The sequence below is a fragment of the Pipistrellus hanaki genome (genome assembly GCF_964339955.1).
Source record: "Pipistrellus hanaki genome assembly, chromosome: 21".
Classification (NCBI taxonomy): Eukaryota; Metazoa; Chordata; class Mammalia; order Chiroptera; family Vespertilionidae; genus Pipistrellus; species Pipistrellus hanaki.
In genome coordinates, this window is record NC_140523.1 from 8,518,827 (window position 1) to 8,540,836 (window position 22,010).

Genomic DNA, 22,010 nt, shown 5'->3' on the forward strand with positions numbered 1-22,010 from the left:
GCACTGTCTGCTGGGGTTTCCCAGCGTGAGAACGCCCGAGCGAGCTCTGCCTAGCCACCCCAGGTCACGTGACACGGCATCTCCGAATGCTCTTCCAATTACGAGTGCAGCCAGCTCTGCGGTTTGCTTACTCAGGTTCCAGAGATTCACAGCTGAGTCTCTATGAAATCTGGCAGGTTTCTAAAAACTCATGAGAGGCAACTGGAAAAGCTCCATCTGCCCAGATTGTTTACTTACAGGAACAGCACACACATGTCTCATGTTTCTGATCGTCCACAGCATGCTCTGGGATGTTGTTACGGTTCAGACTTTAAAGGTGATGCTGATTATTACAGAGCAATGAGGAAAGTCACTGAAATGCATATCGTGCCGAAACCGTTGTGGCTCAATGGATAGAGCGTCAGCCTGCGAACTGAAAGGTCCCGGGTTCGATTCCGGTCAAGGGCATGTATGTACCTTGGTTGCAGGCACATCCCCAGTAGGGGGTGTGCAGGAGGCAGCTGATCAATGATTCTCTCTCATCGATGTTTCTAACTCTCTATCCCTCTCATTTCCTCTCTGTAAAAATTCAATAAAATATATTTTTTTAAAAAGAAAAAAAAATGCACATCGTGTTCACTTGGACCAAATTGAAAACCATGGCAGGAATAAAAAAAATGCCTGTGCGTGTACAAGAACACTTAGAAACTCTTCTCTGAAATAATTAAACATTTCTGCAAGAAAGGGAGCTTTGGAGAATACACTGTTTGATTTCTACATTTTTAAATGTGTATTATTGTGAAATATAAACAGAAAAGTCAGGAAAAAAAATAGAAAACATGTTAAGTACTATTTAAAGAATAACAACTTGAACACTGCAACTGCCATCTGATGAAGAAAGCCTGGAACACTCCAGAAGCCATCTCTGAAGTGTCGTTTTCCTGAGAAGTATTTTTGTATCTTCCTTACAGTTTTTAAAAATATAAATATTTTATTGATTTTTTTACAGAGAGGAAGAGAGAGGGATAGAGGGTTAGAAACATCGATGAGAGAGAGACATCTATCAGCCGCCTCCTGCACACCCTCCACCGGGGATGTGCCCGCAACCAAGGCACATGCCCCCGACCAGAATCGAACCGGGGACCCTTGAGTCCGCAGGCCGATGCTCCATCCACTAAGCCAAACTGGTTTCGGCATCTTCCTTACAGTTTTATCGTCTAAGACAATTGGGCACTTTTGCCTGTTCCTAAAACTGATATAACGGGACCTATGACAGTACACATGTATGTCTACATTTTTAAAAATTTGGTCTGCTTCCTAACACGGTCAGTCCATGCTTTTGCCCACACGCTGTATCCACTGAACCAAACCGGTTTTGGCTTTTTATGCAAATTTATCAGCACTTTCCTTTATGGTTCATGTCTTTTGTGTCCCTTTCTTGCCCAGACAAAACCTCAAGATCAAGATAATTTCTCTATGTTATCTTCTTTATTTAATTTGACTCAAAATGTATTAAAGATCTAACATAAGAACCCAAACTACAAAAACTCCTGGAAGCAAACACAGGGGAAGCTGTGTGACATCGTACGCAGCCATGGTTTCTTCACTGGAGCACCAAAAGCACAGGCATGGAGACCATGACAGACAACTGAGTCTGTGTCAAACTTAACAACTTTCCTCATCAAAGGCCCACGTTAGCCGAAACCGGTGTGGCTCAGTGAATAGAGCCGTCGGCCTGCGGACTGTAGGGTCCAGGTTCGATCCCAGTCAAGGGCATGTACCTTGGTTGCGGGCACATCCCCGGTGGGGGGCGTGCAGGAGGCAGCTGATGAATGTTTCTCTCTCATCCATGTTTCTAGCTCTCTATCCCTCTCTCTTCCTCTCTGTAAAAAAATCAAAAAAATACATTTTTTTTAAAAAGAAGTGTTTATTTACCACCCTCAAAGGAAATCATAAATGCCATAAGCAGGATTCCACAGAAATGTCAGTCTTAATTCTCCACAAAGTCCCGTAGACTAAGTCCCTGAGCGCGGGGGGAGGCCGGGTTCAGTTATAACTGTAAAAAGGGGCCCGGCTTCCGGCTCGTTCAGACCCTCCGACGGCCCTGCGGGGCGCACCGAGGACAGCTGTGCGGCGACGTTCCTGCCACAGGCCATGTGCACTGGGAGCCAGACTGCATCTTCTCCCCAAGATCCTAAGGAGCCGGTGGTATGCCAGTAAACCGCCCCTTTGTGAACGACATCACTTCACTTAGATGTTCATGAGGAATACCCTCCTTATAAAGATCCTTTTCCTTTTTCCTCCAAAATTCTGTGATTACTTCAATCTAAAACAACATCCTTGAGATAAGGTATACACGGTGGCATTTTCAAGGTGTAAGCACGCTTTATAAAAACACTTTGTAATTATTTTACGGTAACCATGGCGATTTTTCCAAGGCGGAGCAACCCTCCGAACACCACGTCTGCCATCGGCCGGGTCCCGAACCCCGCCCCCCGCGTGGGGTCTGCGGTCCCGCCGGTGCCACGGCCCACACGCTGGTCCCTCCACACGGGCCACTGTCTGGGCCACCACAGCTGAGCGCCGCCTCGTAAGGCAAGTGGGTCCTGCGTCCACCCCTGAGCACACTGCTTGGCCAGGCCAGCAGCAGTGCCACCTCGGAACTTGCTAGAAATACACCATCTTGGAACCCCTCCATCACTACTGAGTCAGAAAGCCCAGGGCAGCCCAGCAATCTGTGTCTTAACTAGTCCTCTATTTAACTAGTCCTCCAGGGATTCTGCTATGGACTAGGGGGCTCCCTGCTCCAGAGACATTCTCATGTATTTGCTCTGATACAGGAATGTGCAAGCATCTCTCTCTCTCTCACACACACACACACGCACACATCCAATTTCTAAAAACAAATGTTTATGCCAGGAGAATGGGTTAAAAAACTGTAGTATAACCACAGTGAAGTATTCACTGTATGACAGAGAAAATAGAAAATAAGAGCAAAGCATCTATACTGATAAGCTTGAAGAAACTTAGAACCGTAATTGTGAATGTTATAATTCACCAAAGTCTAGAGCATATTTTATAAAGGTCAAATACAAGCAAGACTAAGTAACATATTATTTAACAATACATTTATGTGATAAAGCAATAAACCTGTTTAAAAACAAAAGCAACGAAGAGCCACCTCATTACCTTAAATTAGGAAAATTAGAAACCACCTAAGATATAAATTGTATAAACTGTGATACATTTCTTGGTTTAAAAAAAAGTTAAAGATGTGAGAAATTATTCCTGATAAAATTTGACAGATGAAAATTTTAAAAGACGTATAGTAAAAGGATTAGAAAAAATATAATGAAATGTCCACAGCGGGCATTACAGGGAGTTTTATCTCTTTGTACGTTAAGATTTTCTATAGTGAACACTAAAGACGTGTAAAATTATTAAGGAACTTTTCAACTACCATTGAAACATTTAATGATTGTAAGTTGTCAAAGGAAACGGCCAGATCTGCTGCTGGTGGGAGAAAATCGGTGTTTTGTGAAAAATCTGTGATCTATGAGCTTTATGACTCAAAGCTGTATATTTTCTGCTATAAAACTGTATATCTTTAGTGATATGATTCCATTGAAAATATTATAATCTCATTTTGTTTATGTGGAGGAAAATATGACTGAGGGAACCATGGCCTCAGGGACATTTCTGTTGAGGACTTCAATTAAAACAACTGAAAACAAGGTCAGCTTAACGGAGAGCCAAAGGAAAGCATCCGTCCGGCGGAGAGAACAGCCATGCCCAGCGGCTCTGCCTGCGGCCGGAGAGGAAGACCACAGAGAGGAAGGCCGGACAGGCGAGGCCAGGGGGCGCCTACCTCCTTCTCCAGGATCCTGGCGATCTCCCCGAGGGTCCGGTCCAGCGCCGAGACCTTGTTGGACCACGACCCGCTGTCCTGGACTTGCAGCTGCTTCAGCAGGTCCTTGGCCAGCCGCTGGAGCCTGCGGCGCAGAATGAAACGGGAAGGAGTGAAAAGGGAAGGACATTCGTGAGTGAGATGACAATGTCTCAGTTTCCTAGACTTTGAGACAGAAGTCACTCCCGTTAGTGCATTAGAAGCTGCTTCCTGCCAGAACCGGTTTGGCTCAGTGGATAGAGCATCAGCCTGCAGACTGGAGGGTCCCAGGTTCGATTCCGGTCAGAGGCATGTACCTTGGTTGCGGGCACATCCCCAGTGGGGGTGTGTGCAAGAGGCAGCTGGTCGATGTTTCTCTCACATTGATGTTTCTAATTCTCTATCCCTCTCTCTTCCTCTCTGTAAAAAATCAATAAAATATATTAAAAAAATATATATATATATATGTATATATATATATATTTTATTGATTTTTTACAGAGAGGAAAAGAGAGTTAGAAACATCGATGAGAAAGAAACATTCATCAGCTGCCTCCTGCACAACTCCCAGTGGAGATGTGTGCCCGCAACCCGGGTACATGCCCTTGTTGGGAATCGAACCTGGGATCCCTCAGTCTGCAGGCCGACGCTCTATCCACCGAGCCAAACGAAGCTCCCTTTCTTCATCTTAGCAGCGAAGGCAATGCACACACAGGTCTCCTTCCCGCGCTTCTGGAGATCACAGTAAGCAACGCAACACACCGACCATCACTCACCGCAGTGCTCACTCAGAATGTCCCACTGCTATTGCCATTCATTGACGGAAAGTTCTCAATCCAACAAAAGGGGGAAGGGGGGATACCAGTAAGAGAACACTCTTTTCTCCCTCTCACTGAGCACTGGCTGGCGTCCCATCCGATTACAGCGGCTGCCCTTATCAGGGGGAAGGATACGGGCAGAACCTCACTGTGGGGTAGATAAGCAGCCGCTCCGGCTTCTGGCTGCACAAAGCCTGCGCAGGTAACGGAATCCCCCCGCCGGCAGTGAATGCACAGGAGCCCGTATTCTGACCAGGAATGCCCACATTCCGCTGGAAAGCGGTCACTGAGGGGGCACGGGGCCATTATAGTCACAGAATACAGGAGGCTTGTATTTCAGCCCGAGGCAAACCCAATCTGGGACTCCTGTGAGCCTCCCCTTCCAGGAAGAGGGCCCGCCTGGGGACGCTGGGGTAACACGAGCTGACCCTCTGCTCCCCGCCTGCCCCCACAAAGCACCCACAGAGACCTGCCCATCTCGGGAACAATGGCCCAGATTGTGGTCCAGACCATGAATATCACAGACTGTGGCAGCACGGGGCTGTGTCCCCTCCAGGGCACACACAGGAGCTGCCGAGAGGGTGCGGTTTCGAACACAGAGTGGTCCTCGGGTTACTGCTGGCAGGTGATTTTTCTAGCACGCAGGAGCGGAGGCTTCGTGACTCCCGGGCTCCCGGGGGAGACGTGTCTGTCGAGGAAATGGTTTTGTGGAGAACGTTGTACGGTCAGACACTTGCTTCTCAAAACTTGAACAGATTCCAAGGATTCTGAGCTCGCATCTGTCAGGGGTGCGCGTGAGACCCAGGGGTGTCTCTGGAAGGAAGCCCGTTATCCCGGCGGCACCTGGGGAAGTTGGGGGTCACTGGGAAGATCTCACAGGTGCGTGGGCAGAAAGACAAACATGTTCTCTTTTGTCCACCTCCTCCATTTGAAAGGCACATGGTATAAATTTAGGGCTATTGGTTACCCTTCTGGGTTTTTTTGTTTTTAAATTTTTTTTTAATTTATTACTATTTTTTAATATATATATTTTATTGATTTTCTACGGAGAAGAAGGGAGAGGGATAGAAAGCCAGAAACATCAATGAGAGAGAAACATCAATCAGCTGCCTTCTGCACGCCTCCCACTGGGGATGTGCCGGCAACCAAGATACATGCCCTTGATCGGAATCAAACCAGGGATCCTTCAGTCCGCAGGCCGACGCTCTATCCACTGAGCCAAACCTTCTGTTTTTAAACAATATGCTTCACCTATATTTTTAAATGTAAGAGCTCAAAAATTCCCTATGTAATCCATCAGTGACCAGATGTTTAAAGTCACTGGATGGAATGAGAGGATGCAGGGAGTGATTCTCATCAATAACAGTCACGTTGGAGGCCAAGAGGAGGAGGGAGAACCAGGCAGAGGTAAGGAACAGTGGCCTGACCGTGAGCGGACAGCCAGAGCCCACCGGGCGGCTGCTGGCACACGGAGGCCCCGGAACCGGGTCCTGCTGGACTGGCGGGCAGCTCCCTGCACGGGCTGTGGACGTGGCCACGGGCCTGATGGGCGTGAATCCCTGTGGATACTGCAAAGCATCCTCACCGGAGAAGCATCCTCACCGGAGAAGCATCCTCACCGGAGAAGCCACACCGACTCCAAGCGTGCTGAAGGGATTATCCACGGGAAGAGGGACTCCCCTGCTCCAGGGTCCGAGCGGCTTCCAGCAGGCAGTCACGGGAGGAGAGAGAGGCTGGGGCGGAGGCCTCGCTGCCCTGAGGCCCAGGCTCAGAGTGGCTTCTGCCGAGGCCTGTGGGCCAAGCAGGTGGAAGGGGAGAGCACACTTACGAGGAAGGGAAAGGAGCCCTCCCCTTGGTGGAGAAGCGGGCGTGTTACTCTTGCCTCCAGAGCCGAACCACTTCCTCTGGGCATCTTCGCAGACGCTACACCACAGCGGTCTGTTAACTGTCCGCAAATTCTTGGCTCCATTTCTAGATTCTTTTTAGAAATCTCTTCCCATCAATATGTATTATTATTTAGGTGCCAATAAAAACCTGTTTTAGCCGAAACCGGTTTGGCTCAATAGATAGAGCGTCGGCTTGGGGACTGAAGGGTCCCGGGTTCGATTCCATCAAGGACACGTACCTTGGTTGCGGTCATATCCCCAGTGGGGGGTGTGCAAGAGGCAGCTGATCGATGACTCTCTCTCATCGATGTTTCTAACTCTGTATCTCTCTCCCTTCCTCTCTGTACAAAATCAATAAAATATATATATTAAAAAAAAAACAAAAAAAAAAAAAACCTGTTTTAACTACGTATCTGTTAGCTTGGTCCTAATTCATTCTCCTTCAAAAAATTTTTTTTGTAGAAATTCTATTTTATTTTTCCATATGTTCTTTTTCCAAAAAATTCATCTTTATTGTAAAAAGCATTACACATGTCCTCCTTTCCCCCCGTGATCCCCCTCAACCCCACCCTTGTTCTCTCAGGCCTTCACATGAATTCTACCTCTATTTTTAAAAAGGCTGTTATGGCCAAAACCGGTTTGGCTCAGTGGATAGAGCGTCAGCCTGCAGACTGAAGGGTCCTGGGTTCGATTCCGGTCAAGGGCATGTACCTGGGTTGCAGGCATATCCCCAATAGGGTGTACAGGAGGCAACTGATCAATGATTCTCTCTTACTGATGTTTCTAACTCTCTATCCCTCTCTCTTCCTCTCTGTAAAAAATCAATAAAATATATTTTTTAAAAATAAATAAAAAGGCTGTTATATAATTGGAATCACACTCTATTTGTAGAAAAATTTATAGAGAATTTGCCGTCCTGGGACTTCCATCCAAGAGTGTAATCCATCTTTCCATTTACACAATTCTTCTTTATACCCCTGATAGCATGGTAAGGCTTTATTTTTATCCAGGCTTCGTACATTTCTTGTTACGTATACTCTTAAATAGTTTATTTTTATGTCGCTATTGTAAAGGACGTTTCCGTTCTCCAGCTGATCAGGAAGAAAAGCCACTGGTTTTCAGATCCTGGATAGGTGGTTGTATAACTTCTGGCCAATGGCGGGCCCTCTCAGGGCTCAGTTTCCCCGGAGAGCAGCCCTGAGCTGCTGAGGAGTGAATGAGCCTCACATGCACAGAGTCTGGGTGCGGCGAGCGCTCCGTGAGCACCGCCTGTTTCCAATGCCACCACATCCATTTGGTAACCAGCCGTTTACTGACTGGTTCTTGCTTCTCCTGGTTCTTCCCTGGATTCTCGGGGGGTTTTCAGACAGACAGTATCATCCTAAGCTTGGTCATTTTGTTCTCTTCTGTGAAAGTTTGCATTTCCTTTTAGAATGGCAATGGCTAATGGTTCTCAAAAATAATCAACGAAAGTAATTATCTGATGGGGGTCTTATTTCTGAAAGGCCAGAATATTTCTGTTCTGAATGTCCTAGTTGCTACATCAAAATGCTACAGCATATCTATCAACCACATAGTTACAGACAGAACACGGTTTGTGCATGTACGTTAAGGTGACCAGATTTTAACATTGGTAAAGTGGGACACCATTGACTGGGGGGGAGACTTGATTAAAAATCTGGTCTATATGGAGCAACAAAAATTTTCATAGAATGCAAAGATAGTATTGTAATATATTTTTTTAAAATTTCAACGTAAGTACAATTTACAAAAACAATAAATAAAAAAAATTATGTATAGTATTATTTTATTCTTTGGCATATTTCTCATTTGAGTGAATTCTAACAAATGATCAACAATGTGAACTTGGATAAGCAGTTCTCAATAATCCGTTCTCAACCATTATTTGTTATTATTGAAGTTTAACATGATAAAATTAACAAAAATAATATAAAACTCATATCCGGCTAAATAGCCACATGGCCGCTGAAAACCGTATATTCCCTTCCAGTTCTCCCGCCGTTCCCTAGCTTGTGGTGCATTCTTTCCAAACATCGGGACTTTTTTAAAATGCCTCGGGACGCGGGACAAATTGTTGAAAATTGGGACTGTCCCGCCAAAAGCGGGATGTTTGGTCACTATTATGTGTTCCTTGACCCTTTTCATCACCACAAACGCCGTCTTACATGGGACCATCTGGCACGTTCCCCTGAGCACCTGAGGCCTCCCAGGCGTGTCCTACGCCCAGATGCCCAGCCTTGCCCACGCCCACAGCACTGCGCCCGTCACCAAGGAGAGACCCTCCGCCCTGCCGCTCTGTGCAGCAGGCCAGAGGACACTGTCCTGTCGTCACACTCACACTGTGAGGGAGTCCACGTGTTCATCTGTGCAAAGCGACCGTCACAGACTCCCAAGAGAGACCCCCCACGGCAGGAGCCACCAAGGTCTTGCCAGAGCCGGCTCTGCCAGAACAAGGAACGGCAGGACGAGGAGATTCTGGGCCGAGGGCCTGCCCTGTGCACTGCGGGCTGGTGAGCAGCACCGGCCTCCTCCACACACCACCGACCACGCTGTCATAACCAAGAAGTCACCGCAGGTCCCAGGCGGAGACACAGGGCCCAGGAGACGGCCCCAGCTGGACACCCCGCGCTAGGAGAACACAGCTCTAGGCAGCAGACACACAGTGTGACCACAGGCACACGATGATGGCTCTTAGGAGAACACAGCTCTAGGCAGCAGACACACACTGTGACAACAGGCACACGATGATGGCTCTTAGGAGAACACAGCTCTAGGCAGCAGACACACACTGTGACCACAGGCACACGACGATGGCTCTTAGGAGAACACAGCTCTAGGCAGCAGACACACACTGTGACCACAGGCACACGATGATGGCTCTTAGGAGAACACAGCTCTAGGCAGCAGACACACACTGTGACCACAGGCACACAATGATGGCTCTTAGGAGAACACAGCTCTAGGCAGCAGACACACACTGTGACCACAGGCACACGATAACGGCTCAGATAGACTTTGCCACAGGCAGAGACTGAAGAAATGGAGATAAAATGTGGGATAAAATACTCACTTTGCTTTGTAAGGTGAGTCCGAGCCAGATTTCTTTGTTTCCATTAAACGTTCATATTCCTTGGCTCTGTAAAGACAAAGCGTGATCGCTGTTAGTTATTTTGCTGCTAATATTTATATGACAAACAAAAACCCTGGCTGTGTTTTTCCTTTTCCAAAACTAGGGACGTTGCTACATTAATTTTAACACTTTGATTTCTGAAACTGCTTCTTTATTGTTTATTTATTTATTTAATATATATTTTATTGATTTTTTACAGAGAGGAAGAGAGAGGGATAGAAAGCTAGAAACATTGATGAGAGAGAATCATCGATCAGCTGCCTCTTGCACACCTCTTACTGGGGATGTCCCGCAACCAAGGTACATGCCCTTGACCGGAATCGAAACCGGGACCTTTCAGTCCTAAGGTTGACGCTCTATCCACTGAGCCAAACCAGTTTCGGCTGAAACTGCTTCTTCAGAATACTATAAATGCTGTCAAAAAGGACTTAAAAACATGTATTTCTTTGTGGATAGAAAGCAAATTCATAAGAACACTACTGAATTTAAAGATGCTAAAATCATGATTATCAACTTTGAAACCATACTGTTTGTATAAGTAGTTGAGGTGGCTGAGTACCTATGAACTCAAAGGCATATAATATGCAATATTAATTTTAGGTAAAGAGGAGGATTTGACCAGACACTCAAAGGTTGGCTTTGTTTTGCTTGTGCTTTTTATTCGGACTAACTGCCACGTGTCTGCTATTAGCTGCTGTCTCCCACAGGTGTCACTGCAGCAACCCATTAATATTGCTGCTTCTGTCCATTTCTTTTTGGGGAGGAAAAAGCTATTTTAAATTTTAACTGCTGCCCTCACCGGTGTGGCTCAGTGGATAGAGCATCGGCCTGCGGACTCAAGGGACCCAGGTTCGATTCCGGTCAAGGGCATGTACCTTGGCTGCGGGCACATCCCCAGTGGGGGGCGTGCAGGAGGCAGCTGACGGATGTTTCTCTCTCATCGATGTTTCTAACTCTCTGTCTCTCTCCCTTCCTCTCTGTGAAAACTCAATAAAATATATATTAAAAACAAACAAACAAAAAACAAACAAACACCTCCCTGCCCTTGGCTTCATCGACCACTCTGAGGCGTCCTGATTCTGTAAAAGGAATGGAGCCTTTCGCTGATGACAATCCGAAGCTGGAAGCTCAGAGATGCCCACCACTCACCGTTATTCTGACCCACGCCCCCCGTTCCATGGGCCAAGCTTCTCCATCTTTGGAGATATTTGGGACAAGGGTAGGACGACACACTGACTACCTTCTCTCAGATCATCTGCTCAGGAGGCACGGCCCTGCGTCCTCGAGCAGGACTCATCCGTCACCGGGGGTGGCAGAGCCCGCGAGGTTGCCTCGTGCCGCCCGCTACCTGGGCCCCAGATGTCACTCGGAGGCCGATGACAAACTGCGGGCCTGACAGCTCACTTTCCTTTCCCAGCTATTTCTTGAACTTTCTCTTGTTGTGACAGGCAACCAAATGGATGAAGCCTGGTCGTGGGATGTAACGCCGCAGCCAGCAGACTCCTATTTGTTGATTGCTATTGATTTTCTTTAATACTTCATTTAAAAATCAATAGCTGGGAAGAAAAATAGGCCCGGTTGACACTCGCCAGACAACCCCCTGCCTGCCGGGGGAGGCACGGGTTTGGCAGGCCTCGGCATCAAATTATCAGAAGAGCTCTTAGCGGGCGAAGGCGAGGGCTTGAGGTCGATAAGCAGTTTTCTTTCTCAATCAGAGAAAGTGGCCATAAATTAGGCTCATCGGTGTCGTGTCCGAGGCTTTCTTGAAGTAAACAACTTGAAACTTTTTGTGGGGGTGAGAGTAAGGTGACCAGATATCCCGATTTTTAACCATTTGTCCCGCGGCGTTTTAAAAAAGTCCCAATTTTTGGAAAGAATCTTTTGGACTTTTTTAAAACGCCACGTGACGCGGGGCAAATGGTTAAAAATCAGGACTGTCCCGCCAAAAGCGGGACGACTGGTCACCTTAGGCTAGAGGGGCTTCCTTGAATTTACATGAAAAAGAAGGTATCACGAACAGTTTTTCTTTTGATTTTAAGGACCGTTATCATACCTGGAGTTCATGCGGGCTTTTATCTTTTTGGCTTTTTTTTTGTTTTTCTGCCTCTCTTCTCCGTCTTTCAGAGGCTCGGGGGGAGCTGTGCTTTCGACCACAATGTCAACAATGTACTTCTTTAAGGAAAGATGCTCCTGCAAAATAAATCAATAATGAATATGACAACGAGTTAAAAAAATAATATAGCACTGCTACAGGCTTACAGGAAGTTAAGAGATTACGTGGCCCAGCAGACGTGGCTCAGTGGTTGAGTGTCAACCTAGGAACCAGGAGGTCAGGGTTCGATTCCCGGTCAGGGCACAGGCCCGGGTTGCAGGCTCAATCCCCAGTGGGGGGCGTGCAGGAGGCAGCCGATCCATGATTCTCTCTCCTCATGGATGTTTATCTATAGCTATCTCTCTCCAAAATCAATAAAAACATATGTTTAAAAATAAAATAAAAATAGCTATCATGAAATAGAATAGACTTCAAAATATTACCTGGGGAGGGGAGAGGTGTCTGCTGGTGAGGGGTGAGGAGTCAGAGCTTACCACCGATGACCCTGTTGGGGCTCAGTGATGAGTAAGTGCATGTAGCTCGTCACAACTTTCCACAACAAACCAGTTTAGAAAACATTTATCTTGTGTGAAAAAGGAATTTCATGCCTGAATCTTAAAATCCTGTTTGGCTTACCACAGTAAGTGAAATACCAATACTCATCTCTCTCAAGCATCTACAAGCTGAGCCTGAGAAGAAATGAACATGCGTGCGCACCATTCAAGAGCTGAAGTGTGTGCCGAAACCAGTGTGGCTCAGTGGATAGAGCATCAGCCTGAAGGGTCCTAGGTTCAATTCCGGTCAAGGGCATGTGCCTTGGTTGCGGGCACATCCCCGGGGGGGGGGGGGGGGGAGGGAGTGCAGGAGGCGGCTGATTGATGTTTCTCTCTCATCAATGTTTCTAACTCTCTATCCCTCTCCCTTCCTCTCTATAAAAAATCAATAAAATATATTTTTTTTAAAAAAAGAGCTGAAGTGTGCACTGCAGGTTGAACCTGCTATAAGGATAGGAGACCATCTCCTGCAGGAAAGTGGGTGCAGACCCAACCCCCTTTCGTCCCTAGTCTGACGCTATGGGGTGGGGCTCAGGTAAATGGCTTTATCTCAGCCCGGAAGCAGTGCTGACCGGAAGCAGCCAGGCCCTGCTGTCCACAGGCAGCGGAGCTGAGGGTCCTAGTGGTTTCACTCACTCCACACCATGTCTGTGCGGACAGGAGGGCACCGGCCGATCCGTCTGACACTGACCTTGCCCACAAGGTCCGGCACCAGCACTGAGCAGTGCTGCTCACCGGCGGGCCCAGGCCGGCAGCCGCCCGCCCCCAGACCACCCTCAGTGGGAGTACCATCCATACACTTTGGCTGCCTAATTATTTTCCGCCCTAATCACTGTTCTAGATTCCATTGTTCTAGATTGTTCTCAGTAGGATGTGAGCCCTGAACCCTGGAGCCTAATGTTTGGGCTCCAACCCTTGATGGCATCCTTTCTTTCTTTTTTTAAATATATTTTATTGATTTTTTTCAGAGAGGAAGGGAGAAAGATAGAGTTAGAAACATTGATGCGAGAGTAATTGATCAGCTGCCTCTTGCACGCCTCCCACTGGGGATGTGCCCGCAACCAAGGCACATGCCCTTAACCGGAATCAAACCTGGCACCCTTCAGTCCGCAGGCCGACGCTCTAACCACTGAGCCACACTGGTTTCGGCCATCCTTTTTAAAAACCCCAAGGAACTGGCCAGGATGAGGAAACACACACAACCCACCCCGTCCTACTGACATGGCGCCGCTTCACGTTCTCACGGCGCTGCCTCCCCCAGCCCCCTGTCCTCTGTGACCAGCTAACGGCCCAGAGCCCGTCTGCTCAGATGTAATAAAACGCTCAGCACTGTAAATGACTCACTTTATCATAAGGAAACAGAGAAATACTAAAATATCTCTATAAATATATCCACTGCAGTGAGGTTTACAACAAAATATCAGCAGTAGGGATTTGATGACATCAATTACGGCCCACGCATCAATAGGAGACTGACGATGAGATTTCATGACTTTTAAACAACAGTAACACGAAAAACATTCATAGTCTAACAAATAAAAGTTCAGGACTCATATCTATGTAATGCAGTTTATATAGTTATACATAAGATTTATATTATCAAAATGTTAACAGTAGGCGTTATTCTTTCTAAAACATTCTATAATTAATGTCCTACATAATAAGAGCCTAATATGCAAATTGTCCCTAATATGCAAATTGTCCCCTCAGGTGTCTGTTGGACCAGGAGTTCGACCACTCCCTATGACATGCGCTGACCACCAGGCGATGGCGCGAGCTGAGGCCCAATCCCTGCAGGCCGCCCTGAGGGACCCCGCCTGTGCACGAATTCGAGCACCAGGCCTCTAGTATATCAATGCTTTTGTTGCAAAATTAACAAAGAAAATGCAAGGAAAAGCAAGCTCTTGAAAGAAAAGAAGGTCGCCGAGACCGGTTTGGCTCAATGGATTGAGCATCGGCTTGGGGACTGAAGGGACCCGGGTTCGATTCCGGTCAAGGGCATTTACCTTGGTTGCGGGCATATCCCCAGTAGGGGGTGTGCAAGAGGCAGCTGATTGATGACTTTCTCTCATCGATGCTTCTATCTCTCTCCCTTCCTCTCTGTACAAAATAAAATATATATATAAAAAAAAGAAAGAAAGGAAGGTCCATTTGTATAAGGGCACACACAGCTCTAGGTTACTTGTGCTGTGGGAGAATGGGTATAACTGTGTAAAAATACGCTCATCTTTTTGTATTCTCTCAAAATTCTCATTAACATGCCACGAGCACAAGAAAAAGCAAAATATGCTCTTAGTCTTTTTCCAAATATGAATCCATCCGGACCAAAAACCATCCAAAAGGTTCCCCGATCCCCTTCCTTCCTAATCCGACCGGAAACATACACTCCTGCCCTCAGAGTCCTGCTCTCCTACCAACCAGCTGGAGGGCTCTTTTATATATACATGTGTGTGGCTCTTTTTATATATATATATATATATATATATATATATATATATATATATATATATATTATTGATTTTTCACAGAGAGGGAGAGAGAGGGATAGAGAGCTAGAAACATCGATGAAAGAGAATCATCGACCAGCTGCCTCCTGCACACCCCCCACCGGGGATATGCCCGCAACCAAGGCACATGCCCTTGACTGAAATCGAACCTGGGACCTTTCAGTCTGCAAGCCAATGCTCTATCCACTGATCCAAACCGGTTTTGGCTGGAAGGCTCTTAATAAAGGGGAAGTAAATGGTAATGCAAAGTGACATGAATTGAGGTGGCAAACACACAATACAATGTACAGATGATATGTTACAGAATTGTATACCTTAACCTATTTAATTTTAGTAAGCAACGTAACCCCACTACTACTACCGTGTTTCCCCGAAAATAAGACATCCTCCGAAAATAAGACCTAGCGCACGGAAAGATAAGACATCCCCTGAAAATAAGACCTAGCACAACTTTGGGAGAAAAAATTAGTATAGGACACTGTCTTATTTTCGGGGAAACAAGGTACTACTACTACTACACACACACACAACACACACACACACACACACACACACGTATACACTAGAGACCTGATGCAGATTTCGTGTGTGGGGGGGAGGGGCCCTCAGCCCAGCCGGCGCCCTCTCGCCATCCGGGACCCCTCACTCCGGACCACCTGCCCGCTCGCTCCTTAGCGCTGCCACAAAGGCAGGTGAGGCTCCCGCCACCGCTGCTGCGCTCGCCAGCTGTGAACCCTGCTTCTGGCCGAGCGGCGCTGCCCCTGTGGGAGGGCCCTGACCACCAGGGGGAGCTCCCTGCATCGAGTGTCTGCCCCCTGGCGGTCAGTGGGCATCACAGGGACCAGCTGTTCTGGTCCTTCCACCATAACGGTCACTTAGGCTTTTACTGTATAGATACATATCTTATTTGGCCGTTCCAATGGACACTGATCATTCTACATAAGCATTAAGAGCAGACAGTTTCCCTGTAGGCACAGAGCGCAGATTGACACATGTATAATAATCTATAACAATAAAAGCACGATATGCTAATTAGACCGGACGGCCTTCCGGACGAAGCCGGGGCTGTGAGGGAAGCCCAGGTCCCAGGTGCTGGCCGGTGGCCAGAGGAAAGCCGGTGCCAGCAACCGGGGGAAGGCCTACTCTTGCATAAATTTCGTGCATTGGGCCTCTAGTTAGAAATAACACTGAACTGCAAACAAAAGGAACCCAAAGAGGACCACACCAAGACACATCATAATTAAAATTCCAAGAGCAAAGGACAAAGAGAGAATATTAAAAGCAGCAAGAGCAAAGCAGGTAGTTACCTAGAAAGGAGCACCCATTCGATTGTCAGCTGATTTCTCAACAGAAACCATGCAGGCCAGACGGGAATGGCAAGAAATATTCAAGGTGATGAATAGCAAGAACCTACAGCCAAAAATACTCTATCCAGCAAAGCTATCACTCAGAATCAAAGGCCAGATAAAGAGCTTCACTAATAAAAAAAAGCTAAAGGAGTTCATCACTGCCAAACCAGAATTATATGAATTGCTGGAGGGGGTTCTTTAGGAAGAGGAAGAAAATAAAGATAAAAATTATGAACAACAAATACGTAACTATCAACAAGTGAATCTAAAAACCAAGGGAATTTAAAAATCTGATGGACAATATTAACTGGTGAATATAATAGAATCAGAGGTATGGAAAGGGAGTGAACTGATGATTCTCGGGGAAAAGGGGAGAGGGGGTGTGGGAAGAGACTGAACATAAACTGTGCACCTATGGATGAGGACAATAGGGGGTGGGGAAAGGGCAGAGGGTGGGATGGGAACCTGGTGGAAGGGAGCAATGGAGGGAAAAAAAATGAGGAACATTTGTAATAATATGAAGAATATTAAAAAAAAAAAAAAAAGAAAAGAAAAGAAAAGAAAGAAATAACACTGAACTGTAAGTCCAAGGGCCTAATAACCAGGATAAATTCTGCAACTTGTGACGGAGTGACTCCTCTGGGCCTCAGTTCCCTCTCCAGTAAAATAAAGGCCTTAGACAATGAATTCATAACATCCTAAGAATCAATGTGAAAACGCCAAGAGGTAATTAAGGATGGCTAATCCTACACACGCACAGTAAAAAAAAAAAAAAAAAAAAGTCAAGTCCGGTTTTTAAGACACAACTGTAACTTCTCACTTAAGCATCATTGCTACCATATGCAATACTAATAAATGCATGTAAGGAAACTAATACTATACAGACATGATCTCATCAGAGTTTATACCCCTCTTATTCTTTTAATTACCTTTTATGGCATACCAGACCAAAGCTCTGGCCTTTCTCACATAATTTACTGTATTAAACACGGAGGTTTATGGTCCTGATATTCTATCTAACTCCTCCTAAAGGTTCTCGTAATTCCTGATTTTGTAGAAGAGACGTGAAAAAAACTGAGCTACAGACAGGTTCGTGATCTTTGGGAGGGAATGTAAAAGTCCTAAAAATAGGACATATAGGGAAATATGAATGGCGCGATACAAGATCACTTCCGGTTCAGAGCTCTCGCGAGTGTTAGCTCGGAATAACCACGTTTCGTACCGTGTGGCCCGTGGGTACGTCGAAGGGGACAATCTGCTTCCCATTATCCTGAAACACTACAGTGCGGACGGGGAACTGCTGAGGATGTGACTCTTCCTACATCAAAGGGGTTTAAAGATCTCCTTTGAAAAAGGGACCAAAGCTTCGTTACGATCATAACACATATATTTCTACTTGAAAATGAAAAGGTGTGTTTTTCTTTAATAGAAATACAAGGTTATATGCTCAAGAGGCTGATTTCTCTGGAGGCAAAAGCTTATTTTCAGGAGCAGAGGGGATGCCAAGTCACTAATCAGACGGGAAGACCACACAGGGTCTTTTTGTTTTTTAATATATTTTACTGATATTTTTACAGAGAGGAAGAGAGAGGGATAGAGAGTTAGAAACATCGATGAGAGAGAATCATCGATCAGCTCCTCCTGCACCCTCCCCCCCCCACTGGGGATGTGCCCGCAACCAAGGTGCATGCCCTTGATTGGAATCGAACCCGGGACCTTTCAGTCCGCAGGTTGACGCTCTAGCCACTGAGCCACACTGGTTTTGGCACAACACAGGGTTTTAATGCTCTGTGTGGAAAACTCACTTTTCTCTGATTGTCCTTCTTTCTCAGCTGACTACGTGCCAGGGGCTTTGATAACCGCGGGAGTTAAAGGAGGACAACTCCCCGGATGTCACAACTCACTCAGAATAAGGCCAGAAGAATGTGTGGTGAACGATATTTTGGTTGATATCCACCCTTCATAAAACTATTCCATGCCAAAACTGATTTGGCTCAGTAGATAGAGCGTCGGCCTGCGGACTCAAGGGTCCCGGGTTCGATTCCGGTCAGGAGCATGTACCTTGGCTGCGGGCACATCCCCAGTAGGGGGTGTGCAAAAGGCGGCTGATCAATGTTTCTCTCTCATCAATGTTTCTGACTTTCTATCTCTCTCCCTTCCTGTTTGTAAAAAACCAATAAAATATATATTAAAAAAAAAAAAACTATTATTAAAAAAAAAAAAAAAAAAAACTATTCCAGCAGATTGTCCTTCAGACATTCAAGAGGAAAGCTGGTGTGTAATTACTAATATGGGTGGCATTAGCCATAACAAATAATGTGTCTGGATGTGTTATCCAAACACTACTCAAAAATTAACCCACCATATAGGAAGCTTAGTCCATTCATATTTAAATGAGCATGTTCAGAGACCCGTGAAACCATGCCTTTATCAGAAACTCTCATTATCTGTGTTTTCCAGGCACCTGGGTGGATGCAGAATACACAGGCTGCAGCTGCAGAAATGCTTAAAAGATAAAACAGGAAGTTTGAGAGTTCCATTATTTTATTTATTTATTTGCTTTTAAAAATATATTTTATTGATTTTTTACAGAGAGGAAGAGAGAGGGAGAGTTAGAAACATCAATGAGAGAGAATCATCGATCAGCTGCCTCTTTCACACCCCCCATCGGGGATGTGCCCGCAACTAAGGTACATGGCCTTGACCGGAATCGAGCCTGGGACCTTTCAGTCTGCAGGCCGACACTCTATCCACTGAGCCACACTGGTTTTGGCAAGAGCATTCCATTATTTTAAAATAAAATTTAAAAATCCGTCCAACAGTAAACGTGAGACAATCTGAAACAGAATGCCTCTTATCAGAACCGGCCCTTGGTGTGACAGCGTCGTTTTGAAACATTAAACATATGTAACGACAGCAACTTTTCAGACTTTCCCCGGCTATCTGAATCACACCGAGGATTCAGCTGTGCCCAGCCCTCTTTCTGTAGCAGGGGTCCTCAAACTTTTTAAAGTGGGGGCCAGATCACAGTCCCTCAGAGAGCTGGAGGGCCGGACTATATGAACTACTAATTCCTACTGTAACACCTTGGCTGCGCTCACTGCCCAAAAAACCTGGCGGGCAGGATCAGACTCCCCTGGGGGCTGCATGTGGCCCGCGAGCCGTAGTTTGAAGACCCCTGCGTAGGGGTAGGAGATGCACGCACGTTTTCTATATTATAATCTGCGGGCTGCACTGCTGGGAGTGACAGCTGACAGTGAAGCTAACGGAATAGTGTGGGACACGCCATGAGAGAAGGCCATCCTCTGATAGAGATGGTGGCCACCATCTGTCCCCCTGTCGCCCGGTGACAGTTACAAACGCTCCGTCAGCTTCCGAAGGCGAAGATGATAAAGGAGGGAAACTGCAGATTCTGATGCTCCTTTCTGATCTAATCTGAAGTCGGACAGATAACTCAAAGCAAAGCTCAGAGTACACGCTGATTAATTGATTACATACAGTAGTGTACCTTTTTAAAAATATATATTTTATTGATTTTTTTTACAGAGAGGAAGAGAGAGGGATAGAGAGTTAGAAACATCGATGAGAGAGAATCATCGATCAGCTGCCTCCTGCACACCTCCTACTGGGGATGTGCCCGCAACCAAGGTACATGCTCTTGAACAGAATCAAACCTGGGACCTTTCAATCCGCAGGCCAATGCTCTATCCACTGAGCCACACCGGTTTCGGCTTTATTAAAGTTGGTGAAATTCATTATAATCATAATTAATATGCTTGATAGCATAACTGGAAAATATGTGTTCTCTTCAAGCAGATAGAACATTTAAAAAACTGATCACATGCTATATTAAGAGATTTCCAAGAATTTCAGACTATATTGCAATTAAGTTAGAAATCAACAGATAAAATGTCTATGTTTGGAAATTTCAAATCAACCTTCTAAACAACTAATGGGTCAAAGAAAAAAAATTATAAGGGAAATAAAAAATACATAATGAATAATAATGAAAATACTTTGCGTGAAAGAAGACCTTAGAAGTGAATATCTTTATGCACTTAGCATTAGGAAAAAGGCTGATTCCATTATATTCACCAGTTCAGGGGCAAAGAAAGGGAGTGGAGTGATAATTATCAGGGGGAAAGGGGTGTGGGGGTGCAGGAAGAGACTGGATTAAAATCGTACACCTATGGATGAGGACAATGGCGGGGGAGGAAGGTAAGGGCAGAGGGTGGGGTGGGAACCGCATGGTAAGGAGCTATGGGGGGAAAAAGGAGAAACGATTGTAATAATCTGAGCAATAAAAAATTTATTTAAAAAAAAGAAAAGAAAAAAGGCTGAAAATTAATGAGGCGAGCATTCGCCTAAAAGAATTGCAAAATAATTTCCAAGAAATAAGTATAAAGGAAATATTAAAACCAAGAAATGACATCAATGAAATAGAAAATAAAAAAGCAATAGATAGGATAGACAAAACCAAAAATCAAAATCTTTTGAAATACTATAACAAACATCTTGCAAGAATGATCACAAAAAAATAAAGGCACGAATTTAAAAAAATGTTTAAAAAAAAAACAACAAACCAAGACATACAGAGAAGTCATTAAAAATCACAAAGAATACTAAGAAAAATAGTTTTGGTAAGGCTTTTGAAAACATAAAAAGAAAAGATAATTTCCTAGAAAATTTACCAGAACAGATGTAATAAATCGGAAAATTTAAATACATTCAAAGAGATTAATTACCTATTTAAAATGTGACCAACCCAGAAGGATGGCTACTATGAAACAAACATAAAATAACTCTCTGGCAAGCACGTGGGGAAACATGGACCCTTGTACACGGCGATGCAAAGTAAGATGGTGCAGCTGCCGTGGGAAACAATGGAATATCCTCATAAATCAACAACAGAATGACCATCTGACCCAGAAATCTGCTCCTGAGTATGCGCCCCAATGCTGGAAGACAAGCACGCAGATATGTGAACAGCGTTATTTGCAATAGCCAAAAAATGGAAGCAACCCAAGCGTTCAACAAATGAATGGCTAAACAGAATATGGTACTGGAACATTCAGGCGCTGAACTATTACTCAGCCCTTTCCAAACATCTAGCATGTGCTCCAACAGGGTTGAACATTATGAGTGAGATAAACCATTCATAGCAAGAAATAATGATTGATTCGACTTAGTGAGGTGTTCTGAGTAGTCAAATCTAGAGACAGGAAATTTGGAAATGGAAAAAAGAAATTAAGAGAAACACTGTGGCCCTGGCCAGCTTGGTTCGTTGGCATCACCTAGCTCACAGAGAGATTGCTGCTCCGATCCCAGAAGGGGGCGTGCAGGAGGCAAACTGACCAATCATTCTCTCATCGTTGATGTTTCTCTTTCTCCCTCTCCCTTCCTCTCTGAAATAAAGAAAAATACACTAAAAAAATAAATCAATAAGATAAGTATTTTTTTAAATTTTTTAAAATATATTTTATTGATTTTTTACAGAGAGGAAGGGAGAGAGCATCATCGACCAGCTGCCTCTTGCACACCCCCTACCGGGGATGTGCCCACAACCAAGGTACATGCCCTTGACCGGAATCGAACCCGGGACCTTTCAGTCCGCAGACCGACGCTCTACCACTGAGCCAAACCGGTTTCGGCAAGATACGTATTTTTTAAAAAGAAAGCTCTCTTAGGAATTCTCTATTACATCCCAGACTGCCACCATCTCTGGAGCCATTATTACCTCTTCCATTCCAATGCTGGACAGACTTGGGCCAAAAAAATCAACTTACTA

At 45.4% G+C, this 22,010-nt stretch overlaps 1 protein-coding gene across 4 annotated transcripts in view; it reads right to left on the reverse strand.

The window, feature by feature from the left end:
- The window catches only part of SCAPER (S-phase cyclin A associated protein in the ER), a 160,606-nt gene that overhangs the window by 68,147 nt on the left and 70,449 nt on the right, over positions 1 to 22,010 (reverse strand). For all 4 annotated transcript variants that reach the window (XM_084869028.1, XM_084869027.1, XM_084869026.1 and 1 more), the window contains exons 21-23: positions 11,774 to 11,910; positions 9,661 to 9,726; positions 3,848 to 3,971 (exon numbers count right to left, since the gene is read on the reverse strand). In XM_084869028.1, coding sequence (XP_084725154.1) covers positions 3,848 to 3,971; positions 9,661 to 9,726; positions 11,774 to 11,910 — 327 coding nt within the window. The remainder of the gene's footprint in view (positions 1 to 3,847; positions 3,972 to 9,660; positions 9,727 to 11,773; positions 11,911 to 22,010) is intronic.